The sequence below is a fragment of the Guillardia theta genome (assembly GCF_000315625.1).
Source record: "Guillardia theta CCMP2712 unplaced genomic scaffold GUITHscaffold_80, whole genome shotgun sequence".
In the NCBI taxonomy this organism is placed as follows: Eukaryota; class Cryptophyceae; order Pyrenomonadales; family Geminigeraceae; genus Guillardia; species Guillardia theta.
Window position 1 is genome coordinate 258924 of NW_005434594.1, and position 22247 is coordinate 281170.

Below are 22247 nucleotides of genomic sequence, written 5' to 3' on the forward strand. Positions count from 1 at the left end.
CACAAGATCTTCTTCCTCGTCTTGGTACTGCAAGACGTAGCAGCTTTCAGGAGTCACATTGACGACACCACGAAGTACGTCTCTGATGTGCCTGATATTGTTTGACTTCAAATAGAAGCGTAAAGTTGCATCTGGGCAGACGATCTTGTAGCGAGTACGAACAACTTCAGACATCTGGAACATATGTCAGTCCACAGTACAAACAACTGTCCCAAGGCTCCCCCATCCCTTCATCGCCATGCCCCCGCCATGCATCGACAATCTGCTCGATAGTTCGGCGATCGGGGTTCCAGCATCTCAATATCCTCGTCTCTCCATCCTCATCATTCTTCTTCTAATTATCATTTTCCACTCATGCTCCTCTCTCTTCTGTTCTCCTTCTCTGCACCGTCCTCTTTTTGTGACCCCACTCCCCCAACTTTTCACCTCTTTACGCCGCTCTTCCCTACTAGCTCTTCGCGCATCCTCTTATCTCCTCCTCCTCTACTCCAGCATGTTCTTATCCCTGGTCTATGCCTCCTGGTCCTCTCCCCTCCCCTCCCCTCCTCTCCTCTCCTCTCCTCTCCTCTCTTCTCTGCAACTATATTCTCTCAAGTTTGTTCTCCAGCGACACCCTGTGCTCCCTCTCCCACCCCACCCTCAAACAAATATTACTTTTCATACCCCCTACCCTTCTCTATTCCTGAGTACCGCTTCCCACCATTATTAAGTACCCTTACTTTTAACTTCATAAATCACCCCCTGTGTTCACATTACCCACCCTTTTTCAGGAGTACCCCACATTTCTCACCAAAACATCGCAGGACGAGCTTGCCCTTGCCTTTACCCTGCCAGGCCAAAATAACCCCCCACGCACCCACGTCCCTCCTCACCCTGTCTCTCATAGGATTTGTAGGTAGGTCATATCCTCTACTAGGACCAAAAAACTTAGGAAGACCACCCAGTACCCTCTATATTGTCGACTTGCATCCGCCGGGCCCCGGCTTAGGGCCTGGCCCGGTGGTACCGGAAACTGAGCCAGCACGAGCCAGAATCGTGATAGAGAATGAGGGTGATGATTGGATGCGGCCGAAGGTTTTTCTTGGAATGCCCAGAGATTTCGGGAGGTGGAGGAGGAAGCGGCGGGAGGAGGACCATTGTATGGAGTGTAAGGAGACAGAGAAGTGATGATATAGAGATAACAAGGAGTCAAGTGTCTGAATCTGAGTGAGTTCGAAGAAGAAATCGACACTACATCAAATGAAAACATGCACTATCTGCTCGGGGGGTAATTTTTTATGTTTGGTTTCATGGATCGCAGCCTCCAATATCTGTTCTTCAGAACGCCTGGGTTTTAAAACTTCACTAGTTAGTGAAAACAGAGATGGCAGCCAATCCAAACTTCTGCATTTGAGAGGAGGCAGCGCTAGTGATGAAGAAAATCGCAAAGAACGGCTAATGGAAGAAATTTCCAAGCTCGATCCTGTGACATTGCGGCAACTTTACAAATTTGCATGCAGTGAAAATTCTTGGGACATCACTACTGAAGATGAAGCCAACAATGTAATACTTCTTGGAACTTATTTGTTTTCGGAAACCTACTCAAGTGACTTGCTACAAAACAGCTGGATCCTAGGGAGCTAATGGAACTTGAGGAGGCTTGGGATGGCGAATGTCAAGACGGAATCCGCATCAAATCGTTGCCTGTGTCTTTCAATGCTTCTTGTCCTGTTAAATGTGGAGACATCATTGTATCGGTCGATGGGGTAGATTGCACCAAGTATGTATTCTTGTGTTTACAATGTCAGGTAACATAATCTCAGGTTGTCACTTCCTGAAGTAATCCTCGTCATTGCGAACAAGAACCCTTACTCCTCGAATTGCACCCTCGTTTTGAAGCGTTTGCAACCTCCGGTGAAGCTTTCTCGCTGCAGGGAGTCACATGTTGATCTCATGCGACTCAGTTGAACCGAAGTTACGAGTTCCACACGGTAGAGATGAGGAAAGCTTGGGTCGATGAGGATGAAATCAAGGCATTTTCACCTTCTGATACATATTTCTGTAGTGTAACAGACACATAATGTTTGACAGAGAGCGACGATGGATCTGATAGAAGAGGAAGCCACGGAATTCTTGAGCACATGGTCAAATTTCTCGAAACGAACAAACAAGATTTCACCTGTACCAAGAAGAAAGAGAACGACTGGTATTTTATCATGTTTGTCCTATGAGTTTTTGTGTTGTTGATGTACTCACTGCTACTTCTTTTAGACAAGTGATCTGGATATTATTACCGTTCAAAACTGGGAATGGGTCGGACCATTTCGGTGGCAAGATGTATGATCATTGAGTCATTGACAGTGTACCATACCATGACACTAGCAACCATCCTCGCCTCTCCTGATTGTCCGATCCTCGTACTGATTTTTAACAACCATCAATCTAACTTCCACGATTGCCACGCCGGCCGTCACGAACTAAGTTTCAAGCCTTTGAAGGGCCCGGCGACCGTGGCCTCCGACTCGGACCGTACCGGTTCACACGGCGGCTGTGCCAGGCCGGATCATGACCGATCCGATTATACTTTCAGTGACACTGAAAACTGCCCCCGTATTCATTGAAGCCGCACAGTGACACTGAAAACTTCAATGAATACGGTACCCGGCGGCTGTCTGATCATCCGGCCCGGCGACCGGGCGTATCATACTGATAGTATTCCGGCGTTACTGAGGGCCCGGCCCCGCGGACTCAGAGGCACTGTGGATATGAGGGGGATGAGTGATGATATTTTTCTTGTGACTGGCGAGAAGAGCGACGGGACCTACTGCATAGCAGGCATGACCCCTACCCCCCAAAAAGCTCATAACCCCCACACGCACTGTTCCCAACCCCACTTTCTGGCCTTCCCCAGCGCGACTACCCCATCAAATGTACGATGAAGCTGGGGGTGGAGAGTCCGCTGGAGCGAACCTCTGGGCAAACCCCACCCCACCCGCTCATACTAGGGATACCGTAATGCCCACTTGGTGACCGTGGACATTGCGCGCGCTGCCGGGGCGGCAACGAGGAGTATACCCCCACCCTGATCTAATGCTGCTACTACCCCATGGTATACCTCTGGGGTCAGGCCTAAACGGATCTTTCGGCGAGGGGGGCGCATAACGGTCATCGGGTCATGGGTGGGGGAAAGGTAGGTGGGGGTGGAAAAAAATGTCCACATCACCGGTCCATTTATCATGAAACTCCTCTCATGATATAGGGTAGGTACAACTATGCCCGTAGGTAATCAGAGCATCCCTACCGCCCTCACGGTTCTCAAGCTCTTATCAACATCGACCACCCCCCTACGAGCTGTCCAATAGTAAAGGATCAGAGAGGGGAGGGGTCTGCCGTAGAGGGAATATGGGGGGGTCTCTCAAGAAGGTTGGTGGGGTTGGTTGTGCGATTTTTGTAACCGTGCGGAGGGGTTGCTTGAGACTAGTAGGATCATCAGTGATGTGTTTTGGGGGGTAGGGTAATCCTGAACGTAACCCCCCCTACCCAACCCCCCTGTTTATAAGCAAGTTTCTACCGGTAAAATTATGATGAGGGTCACGAGATGGACCCAGGGGTACTATTATGGATAAGGAAGGGTTAAAATGATATAGAAATGGGGGTAGGGGTCAAGGTGATGAACAACAAATGGGGTGGGTAGTATCATCTTACACAGGATAGCATGAGGGTACTAGCCCTTGAGCGAAAGTAAAAAGGTGAGGTAGGGGTACTGGAAGTCACTGGAGCTGGGTCCTACGAGGACATAGATGAAAGTTTGAGGAGACAAGGGCAGAGGAGGGGTAGGTGTTGGAACGTTGTAGGGGTACATAGTACTGGGTAATGGAGGGGAAACAGAGGGTTACCAGAAAAGGAAGGGGTGGTATTGAAGAGTAGGGGGGGCATATGCAAGGCAGTGTAAAGGGTGTGTGGTGAGATCCTCCAGGGGGTAGGGGGGTAGGGGTGAGTTGCTAGGGGTAGGGGTTATGGGGAGAAGGGGGGTGTGGGAGAGGACGTCCAGCGGAAGCTTCCGTCGGCCGCCACGCGGATCGTGAAGATGCAGAGGAGGAAGGATGCTAGATAGGGTGTGAGTAGATCAGATGGAGCGCAGTGCGAGATGGCAGAAGCAGGGCAAATGAGGGAAGCGAGTAGAGAGGTTCACTGGAAGAAATCTGAACATAAGATATGAAATGTGGAGCGAGTGAGGAAAAAATAGGTTTGAGGGAGACTGCGAGGTCAGGACATCAGCTGAAAGATTTCGAGATGGTGATTGGTGCAGTAGATGGCAAACGCAAAAGAGCAATATATGTCCTCAAGGAGGACAACTCTGTGATTCTTATTCTTAATGCATTTGTGAGTTGTTAGTTTAGTTTTCGCCTCATGAAAGTGAACTGGCAAATCTCGTCCACGTGAAGCTGTGTATTCTCTAACTGATGCTACACGAATCTCACTAACTACCTCACTATCAAGAAAATGATATTGTTCTAGAACAGATGTCACGATGCAATAGTTTCCAGTGAATCATCTGTTCTTGATATGACACATCTTACTTGATTCACCTGATCTCTCCTTTGAGGCATGATTTACTGAACTGGCTTTTGCTTTGGCAGCGCACGTTATAGACATGGCGGAACTTTACAGCACCAACCCTGGCATCTACGGATCCTTCCCCGGCACCTACTACGGTTCTGAGCAGCGTGGTACCGATGTCATCGACAGATACGTTGTCCCCGAGACCACCACTGTCCCCTACCAGCAGCTCGTCTACCAGACCCAGACTGTCCAGGAGCCCCGTACCTACATGGAGTCTGTCCAGAAGACCGTCCAGGTCCCCAAGACTGTGATGGAGGACCACGACGTTGTCTACAAGACCCCCAAGATCGAGATGGAGACCCGCACCATCCAGGTCCCCAAGAGCGTCATGGAGGACAAGGAGATCCAGGTCCAGGTCCCCAAGCGCATCCAGGTCCCCCAGACCAAGATGGTTCCTCGCACCGTTTTGGTCCCCGTCACCGTCATGGTCGACCAGATCATCCAGGAGACCGAAACCCGCACTATCCAGGTCCCCAAGACCGTGATGGAGGACCGTGAGATCGAGGTCCCCCGCCAGGTCTACGAGACTGTCACCCGCACTGTCCAGCGCCCCAAGACCATCATGGAGGAGAAGGTGATCACTGTGCAGGAGCCAAGAATTGTCCAGGTTCCCAAGCAGATCCCTGTCACCCAGACTGTCCTTTCTCAGCGCTACGTGACCGCTGGCGTCACCCAGACTGTCCCTTCTATCACTTCTGCGCCTCTCATGAGCACCGCATACGCACCGGGCGGATATTATGCTAGCATGCCATCCGGCAACGCTCCATCTCAGAACGAGGGACAGGTTTGAAGATACCATTGCCTTTTGTCTAGCTAGATCTCTTTCTATGTAGTGTCATTAAAGTGAAAACAAACAATTTGCTCTTTGTTCGTTCTGCACAATAATCCATGTAAACACGATTTCAACGTATGAGAAGGATACATTTGATTGCCTTTATACACAACAGATATACAAATGCTACACTTCAAAAGAATAATCCACAAAGAACATGATGCTAATCGAAGTGAAAGCTTCGACGTTTGGCCGGGAACTCCTTTCGACCTGCTCCAAGTGAGAGACGTTTAGAGCAACGATGAAGCGCACCGATGAAACAGTGAGGGCAAACAGTGATGTCGCTGCAGATGCTGCATGCCTGATCTGGTTGCACGCATTGGCCCCCAGGTTGAAAGTCAAGTGAGCCTGAGGAAGGGATGAGGAAATGAAGGCCCTGGTCCTTTAGCTTACCGCTGATGATGTCTTTCTCGCAGCACGGATGGTCGCTGCCTTCCTCGTCCGCTTCAAACACGTAACCATCATCGCACTGGATTTTCACGCAGCCGCCCTCAGAAACATTCCCTGCTTGTGCAGTCAGGGCAAGAGCATCTCAACTACTCCTTGACCCACCTGCGGGTTTGACTGAGCCATGCTCGGGAGGAGCGAAGACTCCGCAGATTGGGAGCGGCTGGCAGACAGCTGATGGGTAGTTGTACGTGCTACCTATACACGTTGCAACGGAGGAGCTCTCGGGACTCAGCCTGTACGTCTGGTCAGAGCAACTACCCCGAGGCAGAAGAACGGACCTGTAACCATCGTCGCACTCGATATTCACCTGATCCCCCACGTGCATGATCTTCTGCGGAGAAGCTCGACCATGAGCTGGAGTCGGGTACGGAGGGCACTCTTCGATCTTGACGCATTCGGCCTCTGGCTGGTCGTACTGCCCATCTGGCTCGCAGATCGCCTTACCGCTATAACCAGGCCCCAGCTTGTACCCAGGGTCGCAGACAATGTCGACTTGATCCCCAACCTTGGATCGAGAACCTTCAGGGCTGACGTGCCCGTGGTCAGGAACAGGGTACGGGGGACAAGAGGGAATCTTCTGACAGGTAACACTGGAGGGATTGTACTGGTTCCCAGCCTCGCAAACTACTTCCCCATCCACGCCATCCGGTAGCTGATAGCCGTCATCGCACTTTATCGTCACCTTCTCGTCTTTCCGCATCCTCCGTTGAGGCGTCGCCTTTCCATGGACGACGTTGACAAAAGGATCGCAATAGGCCGAGCACACAACTGCAGGATGATAATTCTTGTCTTGTCCACATTCCACAGTGAACTCTTTCCCCAAACTTCGATCAGCCGAGCTCGAACCTGTTGCCCCTTTGCTCTCCTCTGGAACAGCAAAGGCTTCATAACCGTTATCACATTCCCCTTCAACGGTCTCTCCCACTCGCTTCTCTCCAGCTGGTTTGCCCGACGAGTGAGCAGGAAAACTGTAAGGAGGACAAACGATCGGAACACAAGTGGTCCCAGTGCTCAAGTAATGTCCATCCTTCCCACAAACGACATCCTTAGAGTTGACGTCTTGCACTTCATACCCCTCATCGCACACGATCGAAACCTTGTCTCCTGCTTCCGTCTCACCAGAAGGCACCACCTTCCCATGCTCTACAGGGGGGAAAGGAGGGCAAACGACTGGGGAGCAGCGAGCACTTCCATCAAACTTCCCATCCTTGGAGCATCGAATGACTTCATCTCCTTCCAAGTAGTATCCATCATCACAAGCGACCTTGACGACATCTGGGTACTGGATGGCTGTCGTCGGGCTGACAGTGCCGTGAAGGGGAGCGGGATACTTGCCACACGACACCGGAACGCAGATGCCTTGCTCAGTGAAGCTGCCATCTTCCTTACATTTCGGCTTAGCATCACCTTTGACTTCGTATCCTTCATCGCAAACAATGACGACACCGTAGCCAGCTCGCACTCGATGTACGTTGTAAGAGTCTCGAGACCCAGGAGGTATCAACACTCGACCATGCTCGGGATCTGCGAAGGGCTCGCAAGAGGGCTTCGGCTTAGGAGGAGACAGGACTGCTTGAAAGCAATATCTCTTCTCTGCATTCGTGTAGAAGTGATTCATGCAGTAACGCCAGGCATACGCCCTTTCCTTCTGAGGTGTGTCCAGAGGACAGAAGGAGATAGAGCACGACGACGACCACTGGATGTACGGCCGGGTCACTGGCATAATGTCGCCTCGTCGCAGCAAGCCTCCTGCCTTCACCAGGTGCTCACTCGTCGATGACTCATCCCCATCCTCAGGACTTGGCCACTTGAAGTCAGCGCTAGCAACATTCGGCCATTCCAAGCTGTAGGCATGCTTGTCCTCAAGTTTCTTCATGTTGTCCCAGAAGTTGGCTCTGCTCGTCTGTACCTGGTAGCGCTTGATTTCCGGAAAGTCCCATAACGAAGTCGATCTCTTTCCTGGAACTAAATTGAGCTCCTTCAGCTCATCTAGAGCAGCCTTGCCCTGCGCTTCCTGCATTGCCAATCCGCTTCCCGCAGGCCCTGAGGGCACATCGTTTACACCCCTCAAGGCGTGGAGCGAGTCAACAGCCTTGACAGCTCTGTGATGCAGAGGAGACGATGCTGGAACGAGTGCTGACATGTTCTCCACACCGTCTGACTTAATCAATAGCACGGCGGCTATCAAGAATACCATCAGGATCACTAGCGAACCGAGTCTGGACAATGCTCGATGGCTCTGACGACGACTGGCATTCATCACAAGCAAGTCGTACACTCCATGATATCCACCGCGTGTTTGATAGACAACGAAAGCTCCTTCGGACGTCCTTGGACCATCCTCCGGAGCGTTTGCTGTATGGCCTGTGTCCGCGTACCTTGACACCTCTGCCCTGCCGGGCTGAGGCATCATGGCAGAAGTAGACAGGTCCTCAAGACGGTTTACTTGCAGCTAGAACAAACATCAAATAGCGATGTTTGAGTCTTGACGGCAGGAACAGCTCTCTAAAGATAGGCCATGGTCACTTGGAGCTCAGAAAGAAGGGAAGGTGAGAACAGGGGCAGGAGGCAAGGAAGGGTTGCGAGAAAGAGGGCAAAACAAGGAAGGAGAGGACCGGACAGGGATCAAGAGCGAGCGAAGGGTGAGGAGGAGGACGGGAGGAGGACCAGGAGTAAAGAGGAGGACAAGAGGAGGACCAGGAGTGAGGAGGAGGAGGAAGGAGGGAGTTTCTGGCTCCTTCACCCTCTCATTTCCCCATGCGAGTTTCGCTCTATTTGCGGCGGGGAGACAGCACTGTAACGAATTTATAACCGTTCTTATGTTCACATCGCCGGTCCGGAACTTCGGAACGGTCCGGGCCGCGGCCGGGCCGCCGGGCGGCGGGCCGGGCCCTCAGCACGGAGTTACTCAGCCGCCGAAGCTGAGTCTGGCGGGTGCCGCCGCCCGGCCGCCCGGCCGCGGCCAGCGGCTGCGAGTCTCCCGGGTCACTAACTTCGGACCTGCAGTACAGTCGGGGCAGTGGCTAGTATCATCAAAGTTGCTCGGCGAGTCACTGAGCCTCACTGTGACTTGAAGCGGCTGCACCGTGGCAGTGAATCAGCGGGCTCGGACTAAGGTTCCAGAAGGATGCCACGGGACCGTGACTGGCAGCGTTTGATATAAAAGAATATGATAGAGCGACTCCCCGAGTCTCTCCCTACCCCGCAAGGGCCTCGCCCACCTCTTGTGCTCTCGGCTCCTGCTCCTTCGCACCCGCTACTGGCAGACCTGTTTCCCTCCCCTCCTCCTCTCCGTCGGTGCCAGCGCCACCGGTATGAGCAACCTGCTCCGCCTTGTCTGACGTCCTAAGATGGAGGAGCTGAGGGCAGAAGTTGTTGAGGCCTGTCAGACGGGGGGGGGTTAGTACCCGCCCAGCTCGAGTCCAGCAGAGCTCACGGGCCCAGGTGTTGCTCCAGAGCTCTTCGCGGCCACTCCAGAAGTCGATGTCAGCCTCGAGCACCTCCAGGATGGCGTTGAGGTGCTGGGGGACGCATTCGAGCGCAAGCTGGGAAGGATGCTTGACAAGGTACTCCTCGGTCACGTCCAGAAACCCCAGCCACACCTGGTGGCCACCAGCTGGGGAGTTAGCAGAGGACTAGCTGGCACTGGGAGAAGCGGGCTGACCTTGTCGAAGCAGCCCAGCTGCGTCAGAGGCCGGAGGTGCTGCAAGAGGACGGAGCACAGCAGCAGCCATCCTCTGAGCCTGCTCTTCTCCTGCTGGACAGGGTTCGCCTCAACCGCCTGCGTCACAGCATGAGATCCTTGACGCTCGTCGAGCAGGTTCCCCACGTTGGTGAAGAAGCTCCTGAGCAGACGCCACAACACCTGCGGAATGTTCAGCTGCTGATGCTGCTGCTGCTGCTCCTCCTCCTCCTCCTCTTCCTCCTACTGCTCTACAACCTTCTCGAAGCATGCCTCCCATGCGGCCTCAGGAAGAGAAGAGAGGAAGGAAGACATGACGGCTCTGCTCTACTGCGTCAGGGACACCTGTCCAACAGCAACGAGGAGGAGTGACCGTTCTAGCGAGAGCATGGCGTACTCCCTGCGGTCTTTGCTTGCCTTGGGATGCTGCGGCAGGTTCGTTAGGAGGACGAACAAGGGAGGGGAGGCCTGCGATACCAGCGACAGGTCACATAGCACGCTAGCTACGTGTACCCATAGGTCAAAGCCCTCCTCCTCCTCCTTGTTCCGGTCCTGCAGCAGACGCTCACAGACTTGCCTCCTTGTCTCCTCTCGCCCTTCCATCCTGCTTCCTTCTACCACCCCTCCCCTTGTTCCTTTTCCCCCTTCTTTCCACCCTTCTCTCCACCCTATCCTGCCCCTTCCAACGACCTTCCCGCGCTCCCAAGCTGATAGTCGAAGGTGCAGGGCATAGAGGTAGTCGATGGCCTAGCAACAAAAGTATAAATGACTCTCCTCCTCCTCCTCCTCCTCCTCCTCCTCCTCCTCCTCCTCCTCCTCCTCCTCCTCCTCTCACCTTGCGCGAACTTCGCTCATTCTTGCCAGTCAAAGCGAATTCATAGGCCGTCTGCACAATTGAATGAGCACGTGATGGAGGTAAGAGGAGAGTGAAGGGGGAACAACGGGAGGAGGTGAGCGCGGGATGGAGCGGGAGGACAGGAGGAGGAGGAACAAACGATTGATGAGGACGATGATGAAGATGATGATGAGGGAGAGAAGAGTGAACGAAGGTTGAGGTTGGAGGAAGGGGGAGGGGGAGGGGGAGGCACCTCTGTGCAAAGGAGAAAATTCTTGCGCCGCATGGTCGATTTGTCGAGGAGGATGAAGGAGAGTAGCTCTAGAGCTTGGTCGGTACATGCTTCAATCCGCTCCATCCTCTTCCAAAAACGCGTCACAAGAACAGGGACAGCTGGGGCAGGGAACCTCGAGGTACGCCAGAGCTGCTTCGCACAGGTGCCCCCATCGGATCAGGTCCATGTTGAGCTGGGAAGCGGTCAGCTGGACTTGAGCACGGAGCGACGGGACCTGGATCAGCTCGGAGAACTGCGAGTTGGTGTGGAGAGCGACAGTCTCGACTGCCATCAGACCCGTCAGTCTCCCTCGTCCTCCTTGTCTCTAAAACCCCTGATAATCCCTCCCCCCTTCTCTCCTTTCCTCCCCTCCCCTTCCCTTCCCTCCCCCTTCCCCTTTTTTTCCTACTCGTCCTCGTCCTCGTCCTTCCCACCCCTTCCTTCTGCTTTTGCATTTCCTGACCCTCCTCGTCCTCATCCTCGTCCTCATCCTCGTCCTCGTCCTCGTCCTCGTCCTCCCGCCTTTCTGACCCACATGAAGCATCGTCTAGCTCGATCAGCTTCCATATGAACTCGTAGATGCAGTCTTGAATAAGTCCGCCCCCCTGAAGTAGGGCAGTCAGACAACCTGGAAAGGAGGAGAGGAAGGAGGTGGAGGGAGGTGGAGGAGGGAGGAGGGAGGAGGGAGGAGGGAGAAGGAGGGGGAGGTGATGTTGGTTGTGGTGCTGCTGGAGGTGGTGGAGGAGGAGGCTGAGAGGGGAGGAGGAGGAAGGAGGAGGAGGTCGTGGTAGTGGAGGTGTAGGAGATGGGTGAGGCAGGCGGTTATAAACGTGAGCGATAGCAATGGAGAGGAGGAGGAAGCACGGAAACGAGCAGGCTAGCAGGAGACGACCTTGTGCATTGACCGACTCCCAATCTGGAACAGACCAGAGACGGCCCGCAGGTACACGTCATCAGGGACTCCGTTCCTTCTCTCTGGGAGGGCAGGCGGGAAGACAAGGATGTCAGAGTGGAGCTGAGAAACGCAATGGGCAGCAGCTCACCGCCCAACACGATGCCGCAGACGAGCTCGAAGAGGATCTTCCAGATGCTCTCGATCCTGTCGCGGTTCTGCAGGGCAAGGGAGAGCGCGAGCTCGAGAGAGAGCAGCTGCCGTTCTTGTGCGCAGCTCGTTGAGACTGCATGCAGGTTGGCAGGAGAGTTCAGCCGCTTCTCGTCCTCAGCGTCCGTCTGCACAGGTCGATCAGGAGGGAAGAGGGAGGAGGAAGGAGGGAGGAGGTGGGCCATGGAAGCAGGAGAAAGAGGAGAGGGAGGAAGATGGGAATTAGGAGGAAGCAGGAAGCAGGAAGCAGGAAAGAGCAAGGAAGAAGCAAGGTATTAGAGGAAAGGAGGAGGAGTTGAGATCACGAAGGACGAGAGGATACAATCTCTGCGCGTGTTAGCGCGATCGGAGCGAGGGCGCAGAGGACGGCCTTGAGAGCATCGAGAGACATGAAGCGAAGCTCCGCCACAAGATGCTGGATGTCACAACGAGCCGTCGCCTCCCGCGCTGCAGTGAGAGTGAGAGGTGGAAGAAAGGACAAGTCAAGGGAAGGTGAGGGAGGGAGGGAGGGAGGAAGAGGAGGGGAGTGTGAGAGCGAGATAAGGAAAAGAATGGAGGGAGAGGAGGGGAGGGAAGGGAAAAGAGAAGAAAAGGAGGGAGGGGAGGGCTAGGAAGCTTGAACACGCTGTCCAGGCGACGAGGAGGAGGACGAACAATTAGGGATTTCTGTCCCCAAGGAAGAAGGAGGGGATAAGGCAGGAAGGGAGGAGGAGCCTGACGAGGAGGTCGATACCCTTGCGGAAAGCCTCTTGCTCCATGCTCCTTGTCCTCTCCTTCTCTGACCCCAGCCACTGTGAGATTCTCCCCCATCCCGCAGGAAGCCAGTTCGCCATGCCGCCCTCCCCATCGTCCTGCCCCTCCCTCAGCCTCGCTGGGCCCGCAGCCTCCTCCTCCTCGCTGGTGGCTGCGGGCTTGTAGAAGGAGATCTTGAGTACCCCAGTGCAGAGGAGCGTCATGATACAGTCCAGCACGTGGTGCCAGGCTCTTCTCAGCTGATCCCCACACGCTGTCGCGATGCCCACCAGGTGCTCTAGAGCTTTCTGTGCCTTCCACGACCTGCGCGCAGCCATGTGAGGCTGATGTCACTTGTATGCCTCTCGTACAGGTCTCCTCCTGCATCTGCCCCTGCCCTTCCCCTGCCCCTGCCCCTGTTCTTCCACCTGCTCTTGCTCCTGCCCCTGCCCCTGCTCCTGCCCCTGCTCCTGCCCCTGCCCCTGCCCCTGCCCCTGCCCCTGCCCCTGCCCCTGCTCCTCCCACTGCCCCTGCCCCTGCTTCAACACTCCGTCCGTCTGAATTTTCGAGATTCCATGGCCCTCCTCCAATGCTAACCTTTTACTTCTCACTGCCCTCCTCTCCCACCCCCATCCTCCTCTTCGCCATCGCTCACCTCCCAAACTGAACCGTCGCGGAGACCAAGGAGAAGGAGGAGGTCGAGGTCAGCAGTGTCTGCCTGCTCAAGTTGACAAGCAGGTTGTCAAGTCCCTCCTGCATTCCGAACGACGAGAGCATCTCTGCGCAGCACCGCGTGCCCTGCCCCTCTTCTCAGCTTGCTGCAACGAGGAGGAAGAGGAGGAGGAGGTTGTGGTAGAGGAGGAGCGGAAGACTCACCTTCAGCGCCATCTCCACTTCAGCCACTGACCCTGACGCATCCAGCACCACGGAGACGGCAGCAACAGCTGGACCGCAACTGGACATGAGCATTTCCTCGTCGTGGAGCCCGTAGTTCCCCACGTGAGAGAAAGACATGCGGTCAGCACGAATGCTCGCCCTCCTCAGGGAGCTCTCGGTGGCCGACAGGAAGACGGCATGCAGGAGCGAGTTGTGGAGGGTGTGGGTGTGAGACTTGAGTTCGATCCTGATCTCATCAGTCGCGATAGAGTGGAAGACCTGCTCCAGCATGCTGCGAGGCAGGTCTTCCTTCACCCCCCGCGCTTTGTCCTCGTTGATCCCCCGGTTGTTCTTGACGAACTCCTCGAGCGTCATTCTCTTCTTGACCTGCGGGCTGTGCAAGTCCGTGTTGAGCATGATGATCGAGAAGGTGAGGATGTGGACGGCGTCCCATGAGAAGAACACGCTCCTGTCCCTGCTCCCCTCCTGCTCCTCCTCCTGCTGCTGCTCGTAGTAAGTCCGTGCGAAGGCCTCGGTGATGCGGTCAATCTTTTGGCTCTCGCCGGGGAGAAGGAAAGTCTCTAAGAAGAGCCTGAGGGCGTCCACGACAGGAAGAGCATGGAAGCGAAACAGGCCAGCGTACTCCCTCAGCACCCGCTCGTGAAAGTCCTGCCGCTCCCCGATGAAGTCTCCGATGACTCGTTTGTTGAGCCCCACAGCTTGTCCGACCTGTCGGGAAGGATCAGCAAGTCGAGGAGGAGGATCGGGCAGACCTTGAAGAATTGAGCGACGTCCCTCGCAGCTGTCTCTTCCTGTGTACGCAGGAGATGGTTAGCGTGACGCGGGGTGGGAGATAGAGTGAAGAATGCTGGAAGGAGGAGGAATATGGAGGCGAGAGAGGAAGAAGAGCAGGCAGGGAGTGAAGGAGAGCAGAGGCCTGGAGGAGTGCACGAGAGGGAGTCGGGTCGAGCAGCGTACATGAAGCAGCTCGTAGCTCCGCAGCACCTCAATCCCTTTTGCGCAATCTCGATTGAAACTCTCTGCTCCACAAAAGCATTCAGAGGAGTTGAATGGGAGTCCGAGGAGAGCGGAGGAATGAGAGGAGCCAACCTGCAGCGATCGAGTATCTTCGTTTGATGAGCTTCTGTTTGGTGAACTTGTTGGCCTGGCCTAGGATCTCCGACCTGTCGACGCCATTCTCAAACTTGAGCCTGTTCCGCTGCTTGCTCCTTCGCTTCATGTCTTCCAACATGGCGACCAGGCAGCGGAAGGCGATGGTGTGGGAATGGTGTAACACCCCGCTGACAGGGAACGCCTGCTTGCATAACAGCTTCACCAGCCTCTCGTAGAGGTTCTGACTAGACAGGGAACAATCGTAGTTGACGTAAAGATCTGACATGAAGTTCCTTGAGGGCAGGGGGTGAGGAGCCACCGAACAAAGACGCATGTCCTCACCTCATCAGACAGAGATCGGCGATGGCCTCCAGCAAGATGACGACGTTCTGCTCCGACAGCAGCTTCTCTTCAAGCAGGCCGATATGGACGCGGCAGAAGATGATCTCTAGTTCATAGAATAGCCCGTCACGAAGATACATGAACAGCGCTTGCACGACGTTGAGGGCTGCAGGAAGCGGTCAAGCTCGTTCGATGCAGTCTCTCAGTTACCCAGGAGAAAATTTTTGGAGCCGACCGAATGATCCAAGAGGGTATGGACAAGTGAAGGTATCAGGTGGGACGAAAACCCTGGGGATATCATGCCGATCACCATCAACAACAACAGGGATGCAGCTACTTTCCTGCTAGAATCTTGTCATAGTTCGCCAAGACATTTCCCGAAGCATGCAGACCTGCAGAGCAAACACGCAATGTCATCGTCATCGCAATCACACGCATGCTCTCTGCTCTCACCATCGTGGATCACGCACATGGCCGCAGGCCGCAGCTTGGCATCAGTCCGGCTCTTGGGGTCGATGAGCTCCGCAAGGATCTCGAAGATCTTGATCGAGACTTCACTCTCTCACACCCTCCATACACAGCAACACACCTTGCACAGAAGCTCTTCGTTGTTCACAGGGTCCACGTGATAGTGCGTGAACGTCGTGATGCTGATCAGATTCACAGTGTGGGAGCTTGGTCGTCCATACCAGGTCACTACCGACGGCATGCTCGTCAGAGCTCTCTGCGCAGCCTCGTGCTCGTCTCCCCCGCTGCAGGAGATGTCGTCGGTCCTGCTAGCCCGGCACTCGCTCCGCCATGTACTGGACGAGAGGTGCCTCGGCAACCTCAGTACCAGGACCTTCATGATGCGCGTAAACGCGCTCTCAGCTTGATTGCGCAGCATCTCCGAGAACCTGCTCTCCCCCGTCACTCGCAGGAGCGTCTCCGTGATCTCCAGGATCAGAGAGCCTTTCAGTTGCACTGCCTCCCTCATCTCCATTGCGCATGTCAGCACTCTGAACATCTTGCTAATTACGATCTCGTCCTCCACAGAGTCGCTCTGCTCGAACTTGCATGCTAGCGCCGCCTCTATCACCACCTGGATGTCTTTCACCTTGGAGACTATGCGATTCTCCACAAAGCACTCGCAGGCCTCAAGGGCTGCCCGCGTCATAGGGCCAGTGGTCTCAGGAGACGATATGGTTTCCAGGAAGGGGAAGACGATGGAAGGGATTTCCTTGACGAGGGGCATCTCCCCTCGCGATCTCAGAGCATCGAAGTCCTCCAACAGCTTGTGCTCGCTGCCTTGGCTCTTGGAGGCGAACCGAGAGTTCATCCTCATCACTGTCTCCACTTCCAGAGCATGCTTCCGGATTAGCATCCAGGACGCAGGAGTCATCTCAGCCTCGTCGACCCTTGGAGGAGAAGAGTTCTCTAGCATCTGCTGTGATGGATGCTCGTGTGTATCAGGTCACTTGCTCCTGGTCTTGTTTGCACTTGTTCGGAGCAGAGCGATCGAATGCCCTCCTCTCTCTCTTCGTCTACTCCACTTCGATCCCACCCCTCATCGTTTTCAGAGAGAAAAGTGCGGTAAAGACTCTCCTCCTCATCGAGCCCTCGTGACTTGCTCTATGTACTCGCTCCGTCTATGACCTCCTCTTCCTCCCTTACCCGCTCCTCACCTGCTCCCTGCTCCCTCCCTCGTACCCATTGATTCCCAACATCCAACATAGCGTCAAAAAGACCACCCTAGTCATTGATGTCCTACCCCACTTGATGACTGAATGAGCATAAGGAAATGACCGGTGATATACCACCCCCTACCTAAATCAAAGACAAGGGGATCCCGCTTTAGCGAGGCAGACTCCTGCTGGAATGCCTTAGGGAGGCGAGTGGGGGCGAGAGAAGGAGAGGGAGGAAGGGAGGGAGAGGGAGAGGGAGATGGACAGAGAGAGAAGAAGAGGGAGGACGGGAGGAAGGGAGGAAGGGTGTGAGTGAGGAGGAGGCGTGAGGGAGGGACGAGAGTCGGAGATAGCGATGCAGATTGAAAGACTAACACACCGTGACAGCAACAGGAAGAAGAAGGGAGGGGAGGGAGGGGAGGGAGGGAGACCAAGGAATGTGTCGATGAGGGAGGGAGGGAGGGAGGGAGGGAGGGAGGGAGGGAGGGAGGGAAGGAATGGAAAATCGCAGGGCAGATAGAATGAGTACCTCAAAGCAGAGGAGAGGGTCTGTCTATCAGAATGTAGCACCCATGCTGGAGGAGGATGCAAGTGCGGCAAGCATAGACTTGAAGATCACTCCATAACGGAAGGGGAAACGGACTAGAGAAGACAAGATCAAGCTGAAGTACTATCTGGCTGGGGGCTCATGTCGGTGAATGTTCGGTAGGACAGCAGCAGAGGTGAGGAAAGCCTGGATCTAGCTATCGATTGCTGTGCAGGCCTAGACATGCTCTTGCAAGGCCACATGGGCTTCTCATCACTGCTGGCTGTAAACTGCTTGAAGGCGAGCTTAGAGTATAAGGGGCTATTGAGCTGGAAGCCTGTGAGCAAATACGTCTCGACGACGCTTGCGGAATGGGTAGAGGCAGACTGGTTGAGGAGGCTGCTCGCAGGGTAGAGGCAGACTGGTTGAGGAGGCTGCTCTCAGGGTAGAGGCAGACTGGTAGGAGGTGAGGCTCTCAGTGCATGGGGCTCGCCATCCGTTTGTACAGGACACGCTCCAGGACTTTCAGATTAGCGGAGTCAAGGGCAGTGGGGCGCTGGAGGAGTACGGAATGGGGGGGAGGGAAGGAGCAGGAGCAGAGGTAGCGAGTATGGACACTCACCTGCGTGATCAAGGGAGCCTCAGGCGATGATGATGAGGGAGGGAGATACAGGAGGAGATGGACGATGCACGGGGTTGGCATGGAGAGTAGCGCGGAGATATTGAAGGGCAGCCTCTTGATGTTTGAATCTGTCGAAGTGAGTACTAGTCTCGCAAGCCGTCGGGGTAGGCTGCTCTTTGCCTGTAAACTTGTAAGGATGGTTGAGTAAAGACGAGCAAACGCAGAGCTTGCTCCTCGAGGCAGGTCACTTTGTTCCGAGGGAGCCTCACGAGCTCCTACATGCCATAGCTCTTGGCTGGAGCTCCCAGCAGCTGGCTTCTGCGAGCTCGGAGTTGTCTTCACGGTTTCTTGGAGGTTTCAGCACGGGCGACATCCTGATTTCTGTACCCTCGCGGGCTCGAGTATGCTCTCACATCTGAGAGTACAAGGAAAGAACCGAGGGCAGCTCAGCTCGCTAGCGAGGATGAAGTACCAATACACATGTCTCGGAACGATGTTTTGATGTTGGGACGAAGATTCTAGTCTCATGGCAGTGGATGGGTAAAAGAATGTTGTCAATCACTATGTCATGTCCGTCTGAGCGCCGACACGCGATCGTATTCTCATGGCATCTGATGCTTCCCGGCACACAGATCCACCAGCACCAGAGGGCGCGAGCAACTGCGCACAAGCTCTAGAAGGTTTCGATTGACGAGCAGGACGTTGGATGTTGTCATCGTACACTGCAACCATGTGTCTTCATCCGTCCCTTGAGGTCAGGTGCGGGACTAGAAAGAGAAGAGTGAAATCAAGTAGCGTACAAGGTCAATGTGATAACTACGTGCGACTAATGAATGTTTGCTGCATCCCGTCGCCATCACAGCCCACAGGATCTGAAGTTTGGCAACAAGCGGCGCACACACATTACTCAAGGGCTTTGATGACTCTTTTTCTTCATGGTCTTTTTGATGAAATCAGTTGTCTAGCCCACGTCTGCTGCTCTCTTTGTTGGTTCTAGACCCTTACCACGTTGGAGGACTGAGGGATCTCACTACTTTGAAGTGAACCGTCTCATGCTCCTCTGTCCAGGCTGCCGTGCAAGCTGATGAACTCGATACTTACACCCTTCATGTCCCTCATGCGTCTTCGATGATGGCGTTCATCGCTGACAAGATCATGGCACTCGCAGCTCACAGACGCCATGTGGTCCTTGACGATTCGTTACAGGTTCTGATCATACGGACATTCGTCTCTCCGTTGCTTGAAACATACATGTTGTTGCCCAGCTTCAAGTCCACCCCTCTCCGTCGCGCCATTCGTGGATAGTCGAGTAATAACCCCTCCGACGAGCCTACGGCGTCTAACGTTTATTTCCCTTACCAGCTTTTGTCTACCGGGTCCCCCAGCCGCTCTAACGGCAGATTGTCAGGTCGGCAAGGCTGGCTGAGGTCAAGATGCGCAGCCCGCAGAGAGAAGCGAGAGGGAGAGGAGCGAGGGCTGTGCGCAGCGCTGCTGGCTTGATATGCTTGAGCTGCTTCCTCATCTCCAGCGCCATGGTGAGGAGCGACCTGAGCGTTGGAGGGAAGCTTTCTCTGACCTGCGCTTGTGACAGGGAGCGTCGTTTCCATATCCTGGGCGTTGTGTGGTCTACAATCCGAGGATGGCTGTGGGGAGCTGCTGCTTGCGCGTACGAGGAGGGGATGCCAGGGAGGAAGAAGAGGCCATAGAGCGGAGCAGCAAGAAGCTCAGGGCCTCACAAGACGCCGACGGACAAGGTGAGGTGTATCCGCTTTGCTGGCACTCTCGATCCCCATTGTGCTGCCGTTGCCAACTGCGAGATTGAATCTCTTGTTGGGAGCCTGACCTGCGCGCTGCCCCCCAGGGCCTGACAAGGAGAGGCCAGATGTGAAGCAAGGTCCGAACCCCCCGTCCAAGACAGCTTCGGTGGAGATCCTCAGCTCCGGGGCCTCTGCTGAGGCTGAGCACCCTGGGACTCAGAGGTCTGCATGGATGATGGTGCAAGGAACCATCAAAGGTATACAACAAGAGATCAAAGATACACGCCTCGAGGTCGAGGGTGTGCAAGCAAAGATTGAGAGTGTACAGCAAGAGATCAGAGGCGTACAAGTACAGATCGAAGGTGTACACGGAGAGATCGAGGATGCATTGAGGCAGATACAAGATCAACAAAACTCTACGAAGAAGGATGGGCTTTGGACGCTTCTAAATGAGCTTAAAGATCACAAGAAGCAGCTTGTAGGGGACGAGAAGCGGCTTGAAGAGGACAAAAGGCGGCTTGTAGATGACGAGAAGCAGCTTATACTGAAGCGAGAGAAGCTTTGTAACATTCTTATCCTGCAAAGTTCACCTACACTGGCACAGATTCCCGAAACTTCCAGACCTGAAGGTGAAGGAGGCTTGAAATATCATGAGCATGGGTACTAAAAGGACTGATAGGTGGAATGCTAAGTTTCTTGCAAGAGCTCTGGAGTAGAGCATGCTCAGGCAAGACTTTGTTGCCTAAACAGTACATCAGCTTCTCTACATGCTTGGGAGGCCACGAGCAACTTGGACGCAAGCTCTTCATACGCGAGAGCTACTTGGAGATGATGGAGCGGATTGCCATGGAATTCAGGTTGGACCCCGAGACCCTCAAGGACGAGGAGTCCATACAGAGAGGTCATCAAGTGATCCTCACAGGTACTCCAGGGATCGGGAAGTCCTGCTTCGCATACTTCTTACTTGTGCAGCTTCTGCGGCCTGGTGAGCAACTAGTGTATCAGATAGGGAGTGAATATTGGTACTTTGATGGAGAAGCATGGAGCTTGATCGAAGATCAATCTGCGGCGCGTCGCTTTATTCGAACGTTCAGACACTGGTATATCTGTGACCTGGAAAACCAAGACGCGGGGAACTTTGTCAGATCACAATTCGCAAAGACCATCCTGATTTCTGCTCCCAAGACAGAGATGTTTGAAGATATTTTGAATCGAGGAGCGCAGCGATATTTGTTGCCGTTGTGGTCAGACGAGGAGATGTCACTCTTCATCAGTATGCACGGGGATCGTGTTGACCTGGAGGAAGCAGAGCAGATCATAGAGGAGTGGGGCAATGTGCCTCGATACATCTTGGTGAAACCTATACCAACACTAGAGGAGTCTGTTGTGGGAGTAGGTTCAATGTCACCACCCAAGTGGAAGACGGAAGCGGAATCGACCTCCAAGCTGATTGATCATCCCCCCGACCTTGAGTACAAAACGGTAATCATCAAATGGCTTGTGAAAATGATTTTGATGTTGTTGAGTTTGCGTTTTTTGAATCCTGATTTTGGCAATCAGTCACTTGCAGATTCGGCTTTTGAATTCGTTGCGCGCGAGGTGCTGAAGCGAGGAGGAAAACACATAATTCATAGGCTTGGTGATCGAAGTGCGTGGGAAGAGCTGAACTTAGAGCGATCGCATTACGTTGAGTTTCCATCAAGATGCAGAGACTTGAAAGAGCTCGAGATCACACCGAATGGATATTACGAGCCCAAGGCACCAAACTTGCCTTGCAATGCGTTATGCTTGTCAGAGAGCGGTGTGCTGTACATGTTTCAGATGACACGGGCGCCGAATCACTTGATCAAGCTCCATCCATTACTTGACACGTTGAAAGCTCTGCGAGATAAGAACAAGTTTGAGAGGGTATCTATTGTGTTTGTTGTGCCTGCAGGGCATGATGAATGGTGGACCTGGAATCAAGACCAAGACTACACCTCTGATGGAGTTGAGACAAGCAAGGAGCAGGAGAGCGAAATGAGGAGAATCACTCAGTTTATCCTGACCCTGTCTAAGGAGGCTGCCAAGCGGATACGACAGTGACGGATGAATGTTGTCCTTGCGCCGCGAGAGCATTAGAGGAGCAGTGGGCACGTGTTGAGAGGAAGTGACAGAAGAAGAGAGTTTTATTGCACGCTATCAGTTGCCTTGAAAGATTGCGCTTGCAAGACTTTGCTAGTTAGAACTGTCAGAATATCTGCCTTGCAGTTGTGAAGATGATTTCGACGTGTACTGCATGGTCTTTGAATAGCCACATCCAACACATGAGTGGACAAGATGGTTGAAATTGATCTTGTGCGTCGAGTTCGTCGCTGAGACACGTGCCATACCAGTGATGGGCACGAAAGAGGTAAAGAAACCTGCATGTCAGTATCAACTATCTCTTCTCAGGAGTGCCCTTGTTAGTTCATGGTGTGTAGCAGCACGTCTGCAAATCATGCACAAGTGCATCAACAGGGGCGGAGGAGAGGCTTGCAATCTGATTCCCACATCTCAGTCATAGAGTTCTGATTTGCCTCGTAGTGGATGGCGTACTAGTCTCGTATCAGCAACGCATCGTTAGGCTCGACAACATTCGAGACACGTATTAGTCGTGACCTCTGCTGACTGTCTGCCATGGCCCTCAGATCTCGATCAGCTGCTTCTGTGCTCTTTCCTTCATCTTCATGTGTCTCTAGTCAGGAGTGCAAAAGGTCAGGCTTCTGGCAAGGTGTCCAGCTACGTAGAGAGCTTGCAGGAGCTTCGAGATCTTTCTACTTGATTCATACCTACATGCATACTCATACATGGCACCGA

General features: G+C 53.9%; 4 protein-coding genes across 4 annotated transcripts; 2 read left to right on the forward strand and 2 right to left on the reverse strand.

Moving 5' to 3' along the window:
• Positions 1–4633: 4633 nt before the first annotated feature.
• On the forward strand, positions 4634–5392 carry GUITHDRAFT_115012 (hypothetical protein; the record flags this gene model as incomplete). The annotated part of the gene is made up of 1 exon (XM_005825832.1): positions 4634–5392. The coding sequence occupies one exon, from the start codon at positions 4634–4636 to the stop codon at positions 5390–5392; it is 759 nt and encodes a 252-aa protein (XP_005825889.1).
• A 205-nt stretch (positions 5393–5597) lies between these two features.
• GUITHDRAFT_143910 (hypothetical protein) lies at positions 5598–8297 on the reverse strand (the record flags this gene model as incomplete). Its single annotated transcript, XM_005825833.1, has 5 exons — positions 5598–5644; positions 5687–5782; positions 5828–5938; positions 5987–6117; positions 6163–8297. 5 exons carry the CDS (start codon positions 8295–8297, stop codon positions 5598–5600), a joined length of 2520 nt encoding a protein of 839 aa, XP_005825890.1.
• Positions 8298–9081: 784 nt separating this feature from the next.
• On the reverse strand, positions 9082–16263 carry GUITHDRAFT_115014 (hypothetical protein; the record flags this gene model as incomplete). Its single annotated transcript, XM_005825834.1, has 24 exons — positions 9082–9266; positions 9321–9486; positions 9549–9749; positions 9825–9888; positions 9940–10034; positions 10080–10118; positions 10257–10313; positions 10402–10452; positions 10655–10762; positions 10809–10960; positions 11139–11280; positions 11603–11905; positions 12100–12224; positions 12511–12833; positions 13165–13307; positions 13386–14114; positions 14159–14197; positions 14364–14425; positions 14496–14791; positions 14841–15006; positions 15076–15128; positions 15178–15232; positions 15294–15381; positions 15430–16263. 24 exons carry the CDS (start codon positions 16261–16263, stop codon positions 9082–9084), a joined length of 4476 nt encoding a protein of 1491 aa, XP_005825891.1.
• A 2569-nt stretch (positions 16264–18832) lies between these two features.
• On the forward strand, positions 18833–21494 carry GUITHDRAFT_115015 (hypothetical protein; the record flags this gene model as incomplete). Its single annotated transcript, XM_005825835.1, has 6 exons — positions 18833–18858; positions 19061–19187; positions 19244–19406; positions 19514–20038; positions 20137–20891; positions 20970–21494. 6 exons carry the CDS (start codon positions 18833–18835, stop codon positions 21492–21494), a joined length of 2121 nt encoding a protein of 706 aa, XP_005825892.1.
• Between the last annotated feature and the right edge of the window lie 753 nt (positions 21495–22247).